We start from the raw sequence: 13411 nt of genomic DNA on the forward strand, positions 1-13411 counted from the left end.
CTTAAAAAATTACCTACTGGGGAGTTCCTCTGTGGTGTTAAGGCTTCTCCACCACTTGAATCTTCTGCTCTCATGTATAATGAGAAATGGTTTTGCTTTGAGGAAAGATTGATTGGTGGGAAGTGGTTACTGCAAAGTTAAAAATGCTAAAATAGAATGCATCTTGGGGAAAATACGCTCGCAGGTTATTAATGGACAACTGGCTTTATCATGTCATTCTTCCTGTTAATGCATTCCATCATTAATTGTGAATCTTGTTTTTACATCTTTGTCAAATTTGTCTTCGTTTCTTAAGTTACATCTGTAGGAGGATACTTTTGTGTCAGGATAAAACAGAGTGACTTTGCATGATTCATTTTTTCCTTTTCAAACTAGTTTTATTAGAGAGCTTAAATAATTTTCAAATTACTTGGATATGTAGAAATGCAGATGTGTATCCAGCAGAACCTGCAAAGATGCAGACTCTTGAGGTACTGGGTACAATTTTGATAAATCTATTCTGGCCTCTTGAGTTTCTGCTTTGGCCTGGTGAGAGGAGATGATCTGCAGGCAGGTCTCATATGGGTTTATAAAATAGCCAAGTGGGAGAGTTTGTATTATGGGTACCAGTTGTACTTCTATTAAGACAAGTTTCACTTGTTCACTTTTCTGGTGTTAAAAATAGCATAACATAACACGTTTAAATCAGTGGTACAGGCAGCATCCCATAACAGTAATAGCTGGCTTGCCAGATGAAGATGTGTTTGAATGCTTAGCTCAGGGTCAAGCAGATGCTTGCTGGAGAGCTGAGCTAAGAACTCCTGGTGCTCAACAAGTCAGGCTGTTTTGTGGATGTGGGTAAATAGACCAGTTAGGGTATGAACTGATGCAGAAATGCTCCAATGGCTGCATCATTTTTCTGAGGAAAAAATGGATTGTTCAACACAATCCAACTGTCCTGCTGCAAATGGCTTCTGAAGCCTCTTAGTGCCCCATTCCATGTTTGGGAGTTTGACCCATGATGCTGCTGTAACTGTAGTTAGCCCAGAGAGTGTTTGTTGGGATGGGTCTGCCTTGTAGGGAAGTTGTTTCTAACGGTCTTTACTTGCTTTTCACTAGGGTCCATTAAATAGCGAGTCTTCCAACCAGAGCTTGTGCAGCGTGGGCTCTCTGAGTGATAAAGAATTGGAGGTAAGCAGGCACAACTGCTCGGGGTAGTCAAGTTTAAGTTGAACATGATTGATCTCAAAGCTTGGAAGAAATTGTGTGAGAGTCAGTCACAGTTGTCTTAGTTTGGAGAGTGAAAAGGGACCAGGGAACTATTTAGCTTGACCCTGCAGGCTTTTGACCTCTCTATGAAGCTCCTCCTTGAAAATTCCCACCACTACAGGCAGATTTTATCCAATCTGAAACACAGCACTCCTAAAGCTCAGCTTGGGAAGCTGTTTGCAGTTCATTGGGATGCATTTTTGGATACATGTAAAAAGCCAGAGAGCATTAATGGATGAGTTTGCCATATCTATAAAATATGTGAGTTTGCCTAAACCTATACAAGGCAGAGCATTTTTTGGGATGCTCGTGGAAATGTGGGGAGGTGGAAATTGATGCTTTGTCCCTGGTTAGTCTCAATTCTTTAGGATTAACTACTTCAAAATGCTCATTAAAGCAGAAAAATTAATTATTTTTTTATTCCAAAGTTCTATGTTAATAAACGAAATTTCAAATTTAAGTGCATTTGCTTATGCATTTCCTATGAACTTCACCCATAGTTACTAGGTAACTTTTGGATCATATTTCCCTCTATTATATGACAATACTGGTATGAGGGGCTTTTGAGAATGTGGTATCTTCAACTCCCTAAAGTAAATGTAGTTAATAATGAAAATCTGAGTATTCGTTCTTTTAATTGTTTGGGGTTTTTTTTAATGAACTTTTGTGGAGAGAGTTAAATTGACCAAGTTGATGTTCTCCCATTCCTTGCTTTTTCAGTTGGTAAAATATAATGTTGTGTATCATTTTTGTTATGTTAGTACTTGAATGGAAAAACAACTTAAAGTGATTCTCATTCATACACTCACAGCTCCATGGAGGCTGCAATGGAGCCTGTGGTGTTAGAGTCACAGCAGCACTGTTCAGGGGCTGCTCTTCCCTACACAATGAGGAGACAGTGTCACTGACTTTTACACATACAGGGGCTGCAGCAGTGAGTCTCTAGGTAGCTTTGGAGTTTCCAGTCCCCTCATTGTAAAAAAGTACTTTGCAGACACAATAACCACCTTTTTCTTAATATCCCCTCCATCCTCTTACTAAAACAACATTCTGCCTGTGAGTGCCTAGGTGGTAACATGGGGCTGTAGATGTCCAGCACCTAGTGAGTATACAGCCAGGTTAAGATTCAACTTTATCCTTTTCATCCTACTAAAGGAGGGAGATTGATTTCTCTGCTTAGTATGTGTAATTCTTTTGGTAGAGATCTTAAAATAGGGTACTTGAGATTGGGTTTCCAAAGAGCATGAAACTTATGTTTACCACAGACTCTGGCCATGGCTTTCCTTCCCCCAGAGCTGTGTTTTGCAGTGTTTTTCTCTCTGCCTCCAGGCTATAGTTCAGTGGTGGCTGCAGTGATTGGAGAACGTACAGCTTGGGAATTATTTGGGGCAATATGGGATAAGAGATGTTTTTAAAATGTCAATGGTAGTGGGAATGACAAGACATCTCTTTCCAGCAACCTCAGTGAGCTGCTTCCAGCAGTGCTTCCCAATGTCTTCAGCAGGTTTGGCCACAGATGTGACCCTGGTGATGGGGAAAGCACTGAGCAAGGGTTTCCTCCATCCTCACATGTTTAGGTTTGCTAGCCTTGTACAGACAGATAGGCATGACACTTCTGGAGCCCTCAAGCCTGTCGGCTGTGCTCTGTGTTGTGCGTGTGCATAAATAAATTGGTTGTGCATAAATCTACTGATCAGCTGTCCATCAGGTGTCTGGGTGCTCACAGAACTGGCACATGCAACTGACCCTTGACTTTAATGAGAGCTGCTGAGGAGCAAACAGAAGTCTGGATGAATTGCTGCATCTGTAACAGCTTTGTCCTGGCTGATGTCCTGGGATAGTTCTTAAAGCCATCTGCAGTGGGCTTTGAGGAGCAGCATTACCTGCAGGTTGAAGTGAATTGACTTAAGAGACTGATTGGACTGCAGATTTGGATGTCAGTACTTAAACCTCCCATCATTGTTCCCCTTGTAGCTGTGCCACGATCACCTTGGAGGGGTTTACGTAGGTTTTTATAAATGTTGAGCTTGCTCTGCTAGCCCTGTGAGGTCACTGGACAGTAGAGGCTGGCTTTCAGCAGCTGGATAGAAAAATTAAGTTTACCTCCTTCTTAACTACATTCTCTCCTTCCTGCAGCACATCTATGAGAGGGTAGAAACTCTTTGAGAGCAGTTGTCTCTTTAAGTACCAGCAATAGAAGCAAATGCACCAGAGGAATGAAATGGCCACTGGGGATGTGGAACAGATCATTGTGTTTAGGCATTTTCTTTAAATCTTGGAATCAGTGCAGTAACGTTAATTTTGAAGTATTGTTTAACAGACTCCTGAGAAAAAGCAGAATGACCAGCGGAATAGGAAGAGGAAAGCAGAAGCCTATGAGACTAGCCAAGGTAATGCACGCTCCGAGCCTGCGCAGGATTGCCGCGCGCGGTAACTCGGCACAATGTGCAGTGTCCTGGGAAACTAATGGCCCTCCTCAAGGGTGTGTCAGGCAGCTTGTTATAAACTACTCCATGATGCTGTATTCTCTTCTGGGAGCCTTGTTATCCTTACTGGCAGGAAAATACTTGGCTTATTTGCACAAACTCTTGCATTTTTATGTCACAGGCTGCCCAGAGGCTTTGCATGCTGCTCTGAAGTGTTGTTTTGGTCCTGTGTCACTACATACACAGCAGCCAGACTTCAGAATATGGCTTGTACTCTCTTCCTTGCTTTCCAAGATGTGTACCTGCCCTGTTAGAGCAAGCTCTCCTCATGACAAGCCAGGAACAAGCTGTGCCCAGGGAGGCAGTGCCATCCTGAGTACTGTGGAAAACCTGGCATGTTCAACCCAAGTTCAGATTTTCTAGTAAATGGGCAGAGGGGCAGATTTTGATTTCTTTCATTCTTCAACAAGAAAGTAATGAGAATTGTGTAAACAGAGCTGCTTAGATAGTATGATACTAAGAAAAAAAGACTAGGTTTTAATGAGCTGATGTTAAGTCACTGCTAATTATCTCTCAAACTCTTACAGGATTGCTTGTGAGAGATGTAATATGCAGTAATTTATCTGAAGGCAGAGGAGTAGAAGTATCCTTTACTCTCCTTATCTTGAAGGAAATTTTGGAGAACCTATGCAACAGTCAAGACCTTTAGTGTTTTCTAAGTACTTCAGCAAGTGCAATTGCTGTTTGATTGGATCTTAGATGTTTGGAATTGAAAGGTAATTGAATTGTCAACTGTAGAGCCTCCCAAAAACAGCATAAGGGCTGTAAACCCTGGAATGGGCTTTTGTTGTGCAGAAGCTTTGTTGTGGATAGGTGTTGCACTGAACAGGAAAAGGAGTGTCAAAATGTAGGAGGAGTTTTTTAGAATGGCATGGTAACTTCTCTTCTTAAAACTACAACTCTTATTTTAATCCTTTGCTTTCCTTTTTAGGGAAAGGCACTCCTAGAGGACATAAAATTAGTGATTATTTTGAGGTAAGGATCTTTCCATTGGCAAATCTGCCTTAACTTGCATTTTGCAAAATCTGTAGGTAGAAGTTTCTGATGTGGCACGTATTACTGATCTGTCATTGGGATCACAGATTGATTATGTCAATCTGATATGCTCATAACTGATTAGGCAGAGGGTATGAGGAAGTTGGTTTTTAAATTAACATTTAGTTGAACAGTTGATACAGCATGTGTAGGTTTGAGATTGGTTTCCATTGAACCTGTATTTCATTTGAGGATTTCTCTGGGTTTGCAAACAATTTTGATAAGGGTCCAGTGTTGCAAAAGAGCCCACCTACACAATCCTGCTGATTGGAGTGGAAAGTTCTTTACAGGGTTTCCTCTTAAGAAAAGCTTCCTATGAGAGGCTGGCATCGTAGGGACCAAACCCCTCCCCAAAACAGAGATGGGCATTCTAAAAATAAGTATTCTTTTTGCACTGCATAGTATTGGAAGTTTTTCTAGGGCTGCAAATCCAGAGCTGTAGCTCTTCTCTTAAGTTTATTCTTTATTTTATGGAGTAACTCTTGAGTCAGAAATTACTCTTTCCTGGGTAAATTGTTTTATGAGTGGTACATTGTAGGGGTTTCAGTGCCAACTGGAGCAGTTCCCCAGGTCCTTACCTGTCCTGCCACTTAACAGGGACTTGCACAGGTGCTTCAGTGGAGGTGAACATATCCTACCATTCCTGTGGTGCACATCAGACACATCTCCTCACAGAGAATGGGCTTACTAATTCCAGAGAATAAATAACTGATCTATGGCCAAGTGTGCAGTTTTTTTTTTTTTTTTTTTTTGTATTAGAAAGGAAAATGTACTCAGTGCAAATAAAAGTGTTTGTCTTAGGTACTTCTGTTATTTTGAAAACTTTGTGAACATTAAGGCTTTCCTTGTAATTTATGTTAAGTTTATGTAAATTATTCCCTGAAGCCTATAAGGCTTCATTTTTAAGATAAATGTGTTTCTTCTGTGTTGAATTTGGTTAACTGTGTACCTGTGTGGGATTCCTGATGATCAGATCTGTTTGTGTGCCCAGTTTGCTGGAGGCAGTGGCCCAGGAACCAGTCCCGGTAGAAGCGTGCCGCCCGTCGCCAGATCCTCTCCACAGCATTCCCTGTCCAACCCCTTGCCGGTAAGTGTTCTTGGGGACAGAGCTGGTGGCCTGGCATCAGTTTACTTGGTGGCCATGCTTCAGACAGGTAATACAAGGTTCTGGACAGGGAAGTGTCTCTTGGTGAGTGATCTGGCTTGTTCTCCATTTTAAATCTGAAACCGGGTTCTGAGAGCAAAGCCGTGTCTAAAGCTGTGTCTAGGACCCTGGGACAGTGTCTAGTCCAGCGGTAGCTGACATGAATATCTGAGCTTAAATTGTGCAGGATGAGTGTTTCTGACATGCTGTGTGGGTCCAGAGGGATGCCAGTCCTTAATAAAGGTAGAACTGACCTGTTAGTTCCCCTGTATTCTACTGTAGCGCATGAACGTCTCCATGGAGTTGGGAGTATGTGTTTGTGCAGTAGTGGTCCAGGATATTCTGATCTTGATTGGACCCCTTGGGTATCTTGAACAGTGTGCCCACCACAATTACTTTGGGAAGGCCTTTTACTTCTGTTTGTGTGCACATGACTTGCAAGGGGCATTAGCAAAAGCTTGAAGAGAAATGTGTGTACATGCACAGCTGGTGCTGGTTTTTGGCATGTAATTCCACTTTACTTGCAGCATTTCTGTGAAGTCTGGATGTAAAAAAATAGCCAGTGTTTTTAAACCATTTTAGGACAGAGTAGCTAAAAAAATTTGTTGCAACTAGAAAAACAGTATTCAGAGATTCTGTTGCCTGAGCTTTAGTTTTGACTGTTGGCTGGGCACCTTTTTAAGAATTTTCAGTATTTGTCACCAAAGTCTGGAGACGTTGTGGGAAAGGTTAGTATTCCCAAAGCCAAATGCAAAGTCATTAGTGATTACATTATTCTGCAGAGACCTTTGTGCAGTTCCTGACTGTACTGAACTAAACTCCAACACTGAACCCTCCTCAAAATTCCATGTGTTGCTAGATTTCAGAAGCTTTGTAATGCTGCTTGAAGGGAGGGCTTCACATATGCTTCTAGATGTTATTTAATGTTTCTAAAAATTAAAATACATCTTATTAATTGAATGGACTTTCATTCTATCATGTATTAATTCACTAATGCATCTCTTTAAAGAGAAGTTAATGAAGAAATAGCATCTCTGAATGTTGCAGATGTGTGAGGGATTAGGAACAATTCTTTCTTCCAGCAGATTAGATGCTCCACAATGGGACAAGTGGATTCTTCCTTTGGTTTTCTTCTTCTATGCTTGTATGTGTTGAGTAGGTAAAAGTTGAACAGAGTGTTTCTGGTCAATATTGATGTCACAGTTAGTTTCAGCCAGGTCAGTTTGTCTCTCTTCTTACACAGATGCTTGTCTTCTGTTCTTTACTCTTGCAACTAAACCTGTGATGTTTGCTTATTCATAACAAACTATTCTGGGCCTTTGCAAGATCTGTCCTCTTCTTACAAACTGAATGTCAGTGGTTTGATCTAATCCCCAAAAAAATGGGGGATGAGTGAAAATTGGAGGACACTGAGTGTCTTAACCCATTACAGGTGTCAGTGTGATCTTGGAAGGCAGTAGAGTGTTAAAATGTCTTTCACATGATACAAACCTCCTCCTGAGCTGAATTAATCTATACTGTACTGGAAAATTTCTGCAATCAGACCTTGCAGAGGAATTGTAATGGCCTCAGGATGTTACTACTTCTCTTCACATCTCTTGACTGATTTGAGTTGCCTTGCTTCTCATTTGATTAGAATGATTTGCAGGTCTTGAGACTCTTGCAAGGCCACTCTCATGCGCAAGCATTCTTTTGGGGTAGGAAGCACACTCTTGAAATTGGTAATGTTAACCAGAAAACAGGTTGCAATGTAGGTTTTTTAAGAAAAACTGAAGCCTGACCTGACTGTTTGCTTTCTCAGAGGCATTTTCCTTGCCTGGAGTTACACCTTGGAAGGACTTGGATGATTATTACCCAGATTGCCAAGTTTTAGCAGTGGTGGTGTGGCTTTGGGAGCCAGGGCGTTGAGATGCTGTGTGCTGTAATCAGTATAGCTCAGATGATTCTTGCTGTTAAACTCAGTTCCTCCACCACAGTTGGAAAGTTAATCTACTACAGGAGAAAGGAGCTGGCCCTTAAGTGATGTAATGGACCTTTAAAGGATTTTGAGAATGAATTAGTACTTGGCTTACCTTGCAGGAGATGGGTCCCAGCAGTAATGACAGAAGTGAGCTTACCCTGGTGTCTGGGTCCTATACATGGTTACGTTGCTGCCATTTAGTGCTTCTGACTCAGTTTACTTTGCCAGAATAGCAATACATCATGAAATTAGCTGTTTGAAAATGAGTTCTTGAGAAATACAAAAAAATATAATTGTGAATACATTGACCAAAATCCCAGTGTAGATTCTTGAACCTGGAGTCTATTTTGCCCTTCTGACTCTGAAGCACATGTATTTGCAAAGGAAGAGGATGTGTTAACTGACAAGGAATTCTGTCCTGTAGGTTCATTTGTGAGGGTTTTTTCAATTGTTAACTTAATTTCCTTGTTGGTGTCTGCCATTGCAACAATCACTGCAGGAGTCCTGTTTGAGTTATCAGATCCTCGCCTGCTCATTCCTGAGCTGCTGCTTCACTGACAACAGTTTTGGCAGAGTCAGAGAATCGCTTTTTTTTTTCATTTGAGAAAAGAAAAGGTAGTTGATTGTCTGTTTTTTGACTGTTGCAGCGGCGAGTGGAGCAGCCGCTGTATGGGGTAGACGGCAGCACAGCCAAGGAGCCGCAGGAGGAACACTCTGCTCTGCCAACGCTGATGTCGGTGATGCTGGCCAAGCAGCGGCTAGAGACTGAGCAGCTGCCACAGAGGGGAGGTGGCCTCTGTTTTACTTTTGTCTCGGTGAGCAGCTATCAAATTATTTGAATCCTAAGGCATGTGTCTAGTTGAGGGATGGGGAATTCGAAGCTTTTCTGCCCAAGTGTAGCATTGTTTTTACTGACCCCAGTCTGTCACCTTCTGGTAAGTTCATCTTCCTTGTGAAGAGTTTTAGATCCCAGGCTTTGCTTGTTTAAGTTTTAAGTTAACAGCTCAAAATATTACATAGATCAAAATGATGTCATCTGAGAGGATAATCTGATAGATGCAGAAAAGCAAAAGATTGAAGTATAGTCTTGTTGTGAGAAGTGTTTGGTTTGGCCTTGCTTAATCTCAGCTCCTGTGAATTATATCAGGCTTTTAAAAACTTGGTCTTCAGTAGGTTGGGCCAGGCTTCCTGGAGGAAACTAACACTGCTTTTACTGAACTGAATCCTTAAACCTGAACATGAAAGTGTGGTACAGGCCCGGCTGCAGCTCCAGTGTGGAGATGAATGTATCTGCATGGGCACTGGTGGTCATGCCGAGGGACATGTAACAATACACAACTTTCTTTTTCAGGCCCAGCAAGGCAGCCCATCTTCTACTGGATCAGGGAACACTGAGCATTCCTGCACCTCCCAAAAACAGATTTCCATCCAGCACAAACAGTCACAGGTATAGCTCACTAGACAACATAGCTCTTGGATGTGAGGTTGAAGCTTGATGCAGCTTGTCTGCTGTGCTAGAGGGTGCCACTGATAGTGGACTTGGTGTTTCCAGTGGGAAGAGCCAGTATTCCCAACTCCATCTGTAACTACTGAGTGAAGTTAATTGCTCTGAGATTTGTTCCTCATCCTGTAAAGAATGTTTTCAGTTACTGCTGCTGGAGTTTGTCCAGTCTGGTACTGAGGCTTTTCTATGTCAGTGCTGTGGGCAGTTTGTCAGCTGTGTGTGATTGTGCTTGGGAGAGGAACACCTCAACTCTGTCTGTTTCTGTGCTGTTGTATCCTCAGGGTTCTTCCTCTGTCTGGAAGTGAAGGTGAGAAGGACACCTGAGTGATAGTTGTGAATGTCTCTGTTCAAGCACTGGGTCTGTTCAGGCCCTGGGTCATGGGATGCATCACATTGCTTACAGTACAAATAGCCATAGTCTGGCTGGCAGCTCTTCCACCTCTGCAGAGTCCACATGGAATAGTTTGTCCTGTCAAGGTGGAACTTGTTGTTTTCCTGAAAGTGCTTCCCAGCAACTTCACTGACCTGGAGTCTAGAAGAGGAGTAGGTCTTCTGACTGCACTGTTAGCTTTTTGGTACCTTTTAAATTACTGGATTATTTTAGCTTTGTCATCTTCTGTTGCTTTTACCAGGGTGTGCAGCTTCATCTGCAATGCATGTGGTTTATCTCTTCTCCAAGCCTGCTTTTAATCTTCTTTGGATTTTCATGTCAGATCTCTGTGTCTTCCCTTGTGCAATTCTTAAACAATCATTTCCTCACACTAGTCTGTATCAGAGATGATTTTGTTGCTGGCAGTGTCCATTCTCCATTTACCCTGCAAGTGGTATAAGTTCTCTGTTCACCCAGGACAGCAGTCCCCCCTCTGGAGGTACTCACTTGCTCAGGTCTGGGTTCTGTTGTGTCATTAGGGTCACATCTGTTGTCTGTATTGTTAAAATGCTAGTCTGGGAAGATCTGTTTCCTAACAGTGCATGGAGAGGTCTGTCTATGAGAATGCCATAACTCAAGAACTTGCCAGGGATTGTCAATCTTTTCTGTCCCAACACCCATGCTTAAACAGTGGTCCCACCTGAAGGAAGACAAGGTGTTTTTATTTTCTTCTGTGCTTAACATGTTCACAAGATCTGTGTTCCTTGCAAGACATTGTCTGAGCAAGCTTTCTGCCAGTGTTCAACTTCATGATATTCCCCAGAGGTCTCAGTGGAGCTTATATGTGCAGGAAAGAATCTAGGAAGATATTTGGTTACATGATGAGGACATGTACACATTCTTGGCTTTTCCCATCCAAGCCTATTTGGAGTTGATAGAGTTAAAAAATAGATAAACTTCAGTGATTGCCAGCTTGAGTCACTTGTGGCAGTGTCAAAAGCAAATTGGCATGATGTAAATTGCTCAGTGTTTTCTGTTAGTACTAGGGCCTAAGTGCTCTGAGGTGACTTGGGGTGAAGTTACATATAAGAGTATGTACCCTGACTTCATGGGACACAGGGTAAGCATGTCTGTGCATTTGCCTAAGTGAAATAAGTCACTTACTAAAGAAACTTTCTGCTGTTTGGCCACCAGCGGCACCAGGTTCTCCACAGACATCCTGCATAGTGCCTACCATGGCAAAGTTTTTTCTGCAGGCAAAGAAGCATGAATCAAGTCGAGTCAGAGGTGAGGTGACCTGCCCAGGCCACCTCTTTGTCTCTTGGGATTTAGGCCCATCTTGCTTGATGTGCTGTGCTGGCAGATGCTTGGTTTGAGCTTTTCCCTACTGGGCATGCCTCAGGAAGCAACAGTCAGCCAGGTTTGTCTCTTACTCCATAGTGTTGGCTTCCAGGGAAGCTTGACATTTGGAGAACAGTTTTATAACAGCTCCACAGGTAAGTCTCTGCAATCTCTTCTCAGAAACAGAATAGGTGCCTGCTAACCACAAATCTGTGTGCAGTCCTAGAGAGTTTGCTCTGTGTTGCCTTGGCTACTTTAGATTCTGTGTTCGTGTGCATACTGACTCCTTCCCCTTTTCTTCCCCACCCTTTAATTGAAGTGCTGAATCTGAAATACTCAAAGAATATAGTGTGGTTCTGTTCCTGGGTATAACTCTCACTTACCACTTCACTGAAGATATTTGAGATGTTCTGCACCCAATAAAACTTTCCAGATGGTTTTCACTCAACAGCTATAAAGCTTCTGTCCCCAATAGGTACTATTACATTGGTTTATCAGAAACAAAAGTTTGTGCCCAATACTCTTGCTTTCAGTCTGTTACAATATTTTAAAATAAATGCCTTCCTTTTTCTGTCAGAACCACTTTAGAGTCCACAGGTGTTGTTTTTGTCTGCACATGGATGTCTGTGCTCATGAAAGATCATAAATTTGATATTCCAGCTAAGGACTGGGATTTAGTGTGGGTTTTTTTAAGCCTTTTTTTCTGTACAAGCTCTCCTGCATAGACACTACCAAAGAGTGCAAAACTGAACTATAAATGTAAAATTCACAGGACACAGAGGATATGTTAGGCTGTTGAGAGTTACCAGTTTGTGCTCTTCAGAGGTCTGTGCTAGAGGAGCCCACCATGCAACAACAAAATGAGTAATGGAGAACATTCTTCCTCTGAATGCCAGATTGCAGGGGATCAGTTCTTCTGAGACCCAGCAGTTCAGATCAGAGGGGGGTACACTGGGACGTTAGTGCTGACTATTCAAAACATGACCCATTTGTCTTAAACGTGGTTTATGGTGATTTTTTCCTACAGTCTGACCTCACAATGGAAAAAATATCTGCACTAGAAAACAGTAAGAACTCTGACTTGGAGAAGAAGGAGGGAAGGATAGATGACTTATTAAGAGTAAGTATTTAAAGTGGGAGAACTCTTCTAAAAGCTGCTATTTCAAGATACTCAGAATGCTTGTGCCAGCCAGACTGTAAAGCAGGGGCTTGTATACCAGCTGTAGAACCAGCATGTGCAAGGTAAGACAAATCCAGTGATTCCTTACTGGCAGGATAATTGTCTGGCCTGTGGATGCTGCTTGGGCCTGCTTGAACCTAAGCAGTGTCTGGGGACATACAATGCAGAGTTGTTGTATCTCATTTGTGTCCTCAGCAGTGCTGACCTCCCTTTGATCTCTTGCATGCTTATGTATTTTGCTGGCAAACCTAACAGGTTTCTCTGCAGAATTCACAGAATCATTAAGGTTGGAAAAGACCTTGAAGATCACCAAGTCCAGCCATCTGTGTAGCACTACCATGTTTTCACAAAACCATGTCCTCAAGTGCCACATATGCACATTTTTTGAACATTTGCAGGGATGGTTCCTCCCTTTTCCTTCCACCCAGTTATTCCCTTCTTCTAAGTCCTGAGGAGCTGACTGTGCCTTTTGCTTGGCAGTGTGTCTAGTAGCCTGGGAAGCTGTGTTTTGAAATGCTCATTCAGGAGGATCAGAGGCATGTATAGAGATGAGAGCATGCTTTGGCCAAACTAAAGGAATAAAGCTCTTAACCTATTAGTATTCTTCAGTGAAAGATAAATCCCTTCAAATCAAGGATCTTGTCATAGTTGAGGAGTTCTAATTGACTTAGCTTTCATCAACTGGAGAGGCAGCTCTTGTGAAGTGTTGAAAAGCATTAAAAAGCTTATTAAAGGGAGTATGTCTGGTCTCAGCACCTGAAAGAGCTCAGTCAAATTAATTGGAGACATAGGGCACATGTGAGCTTGTGGGAAACAATTCATGAAGCATGAAGTATATTTTATTTTTTCATTAATTTTGTTTGTTTTTTACTAGACTATTAGTTGGAATGGAAATGGGTTACATTTAACTCTTGGTAATGAAAGTGGTTGCACATACAGTCCTGCTGCATGCTGTGGTGGTTTGAAGCAGCAGCAGTTTGTGTAGAAAGGCTGATGAAAAGTGACTCAAACAATAATTTAACTGAAAATACAGAGTTCCTCCATCCTTTTCCTTTGCCAATATTGTGGGCTAAAGAGGGAGGATAGTCCAGCAATGACTAAGCTATTTTCAAACTTGATAGCTGTGGCAAAGTCTTAAATGTT

General features: G+C 42.1%; 1 protein-coding gene across 6 annotated transcripts in view; it reads left to right on the plus strand.

The window, feature by feature from the left end:
• TLK2 (tousled like kinase 2) overlaps window positions 1–13411 on the plus strand; it is a 42877-nt gene that overhangs the window by 9695 nt on the left and 19771 nt on the right. For 4 of the 6 annotated variants that reach the window (XM_079327659.1, XM_079327657.1, XM_079327658.1 and 1 more), the window contains 7 exons: window positions 1099–1170; window positions 3569–3638; window positions 4666–4709; window positions 5761–5856; window positions 8521–8688; window positions 9225–9320; window positions 12116–12208. In XM_079327659.1, coding sequence (XP_079183785.1) covers window positions 1099–1170; window positions 3569–3638; window positions 4666–4709; window positions 5761–5856; window positions 8521–8688; window positions 9225–9320; window positions 12116–12208 — 639 coding nt within the window. The remainder of the gene's footprint in view (window positions 1–1098; window positions 1171–3568; window positions 3639–4665; window positions 4710–5760; window positions 5857–8520; window positions 8689–9224; window positions 9321–12115; window positions 12209–13411) is intronic. The other 2 variants (XM_079327661.1, XM_079327662.1) reach the window with 2 other exon arrangements.

Source organism: Erithacus rubecula, assembly GCF_903797595.1.
Source record: "Erithacus rubecula genome assembly, chromosome: 27".
In the NCBI taxonomy this organism is placed as follows: domain Eukaryota; kingdom Metazoa; phylum Chordata; class Aves; order Passeriformes; family Muscicapidae; genus Erithacus; species Erithacus rubecula.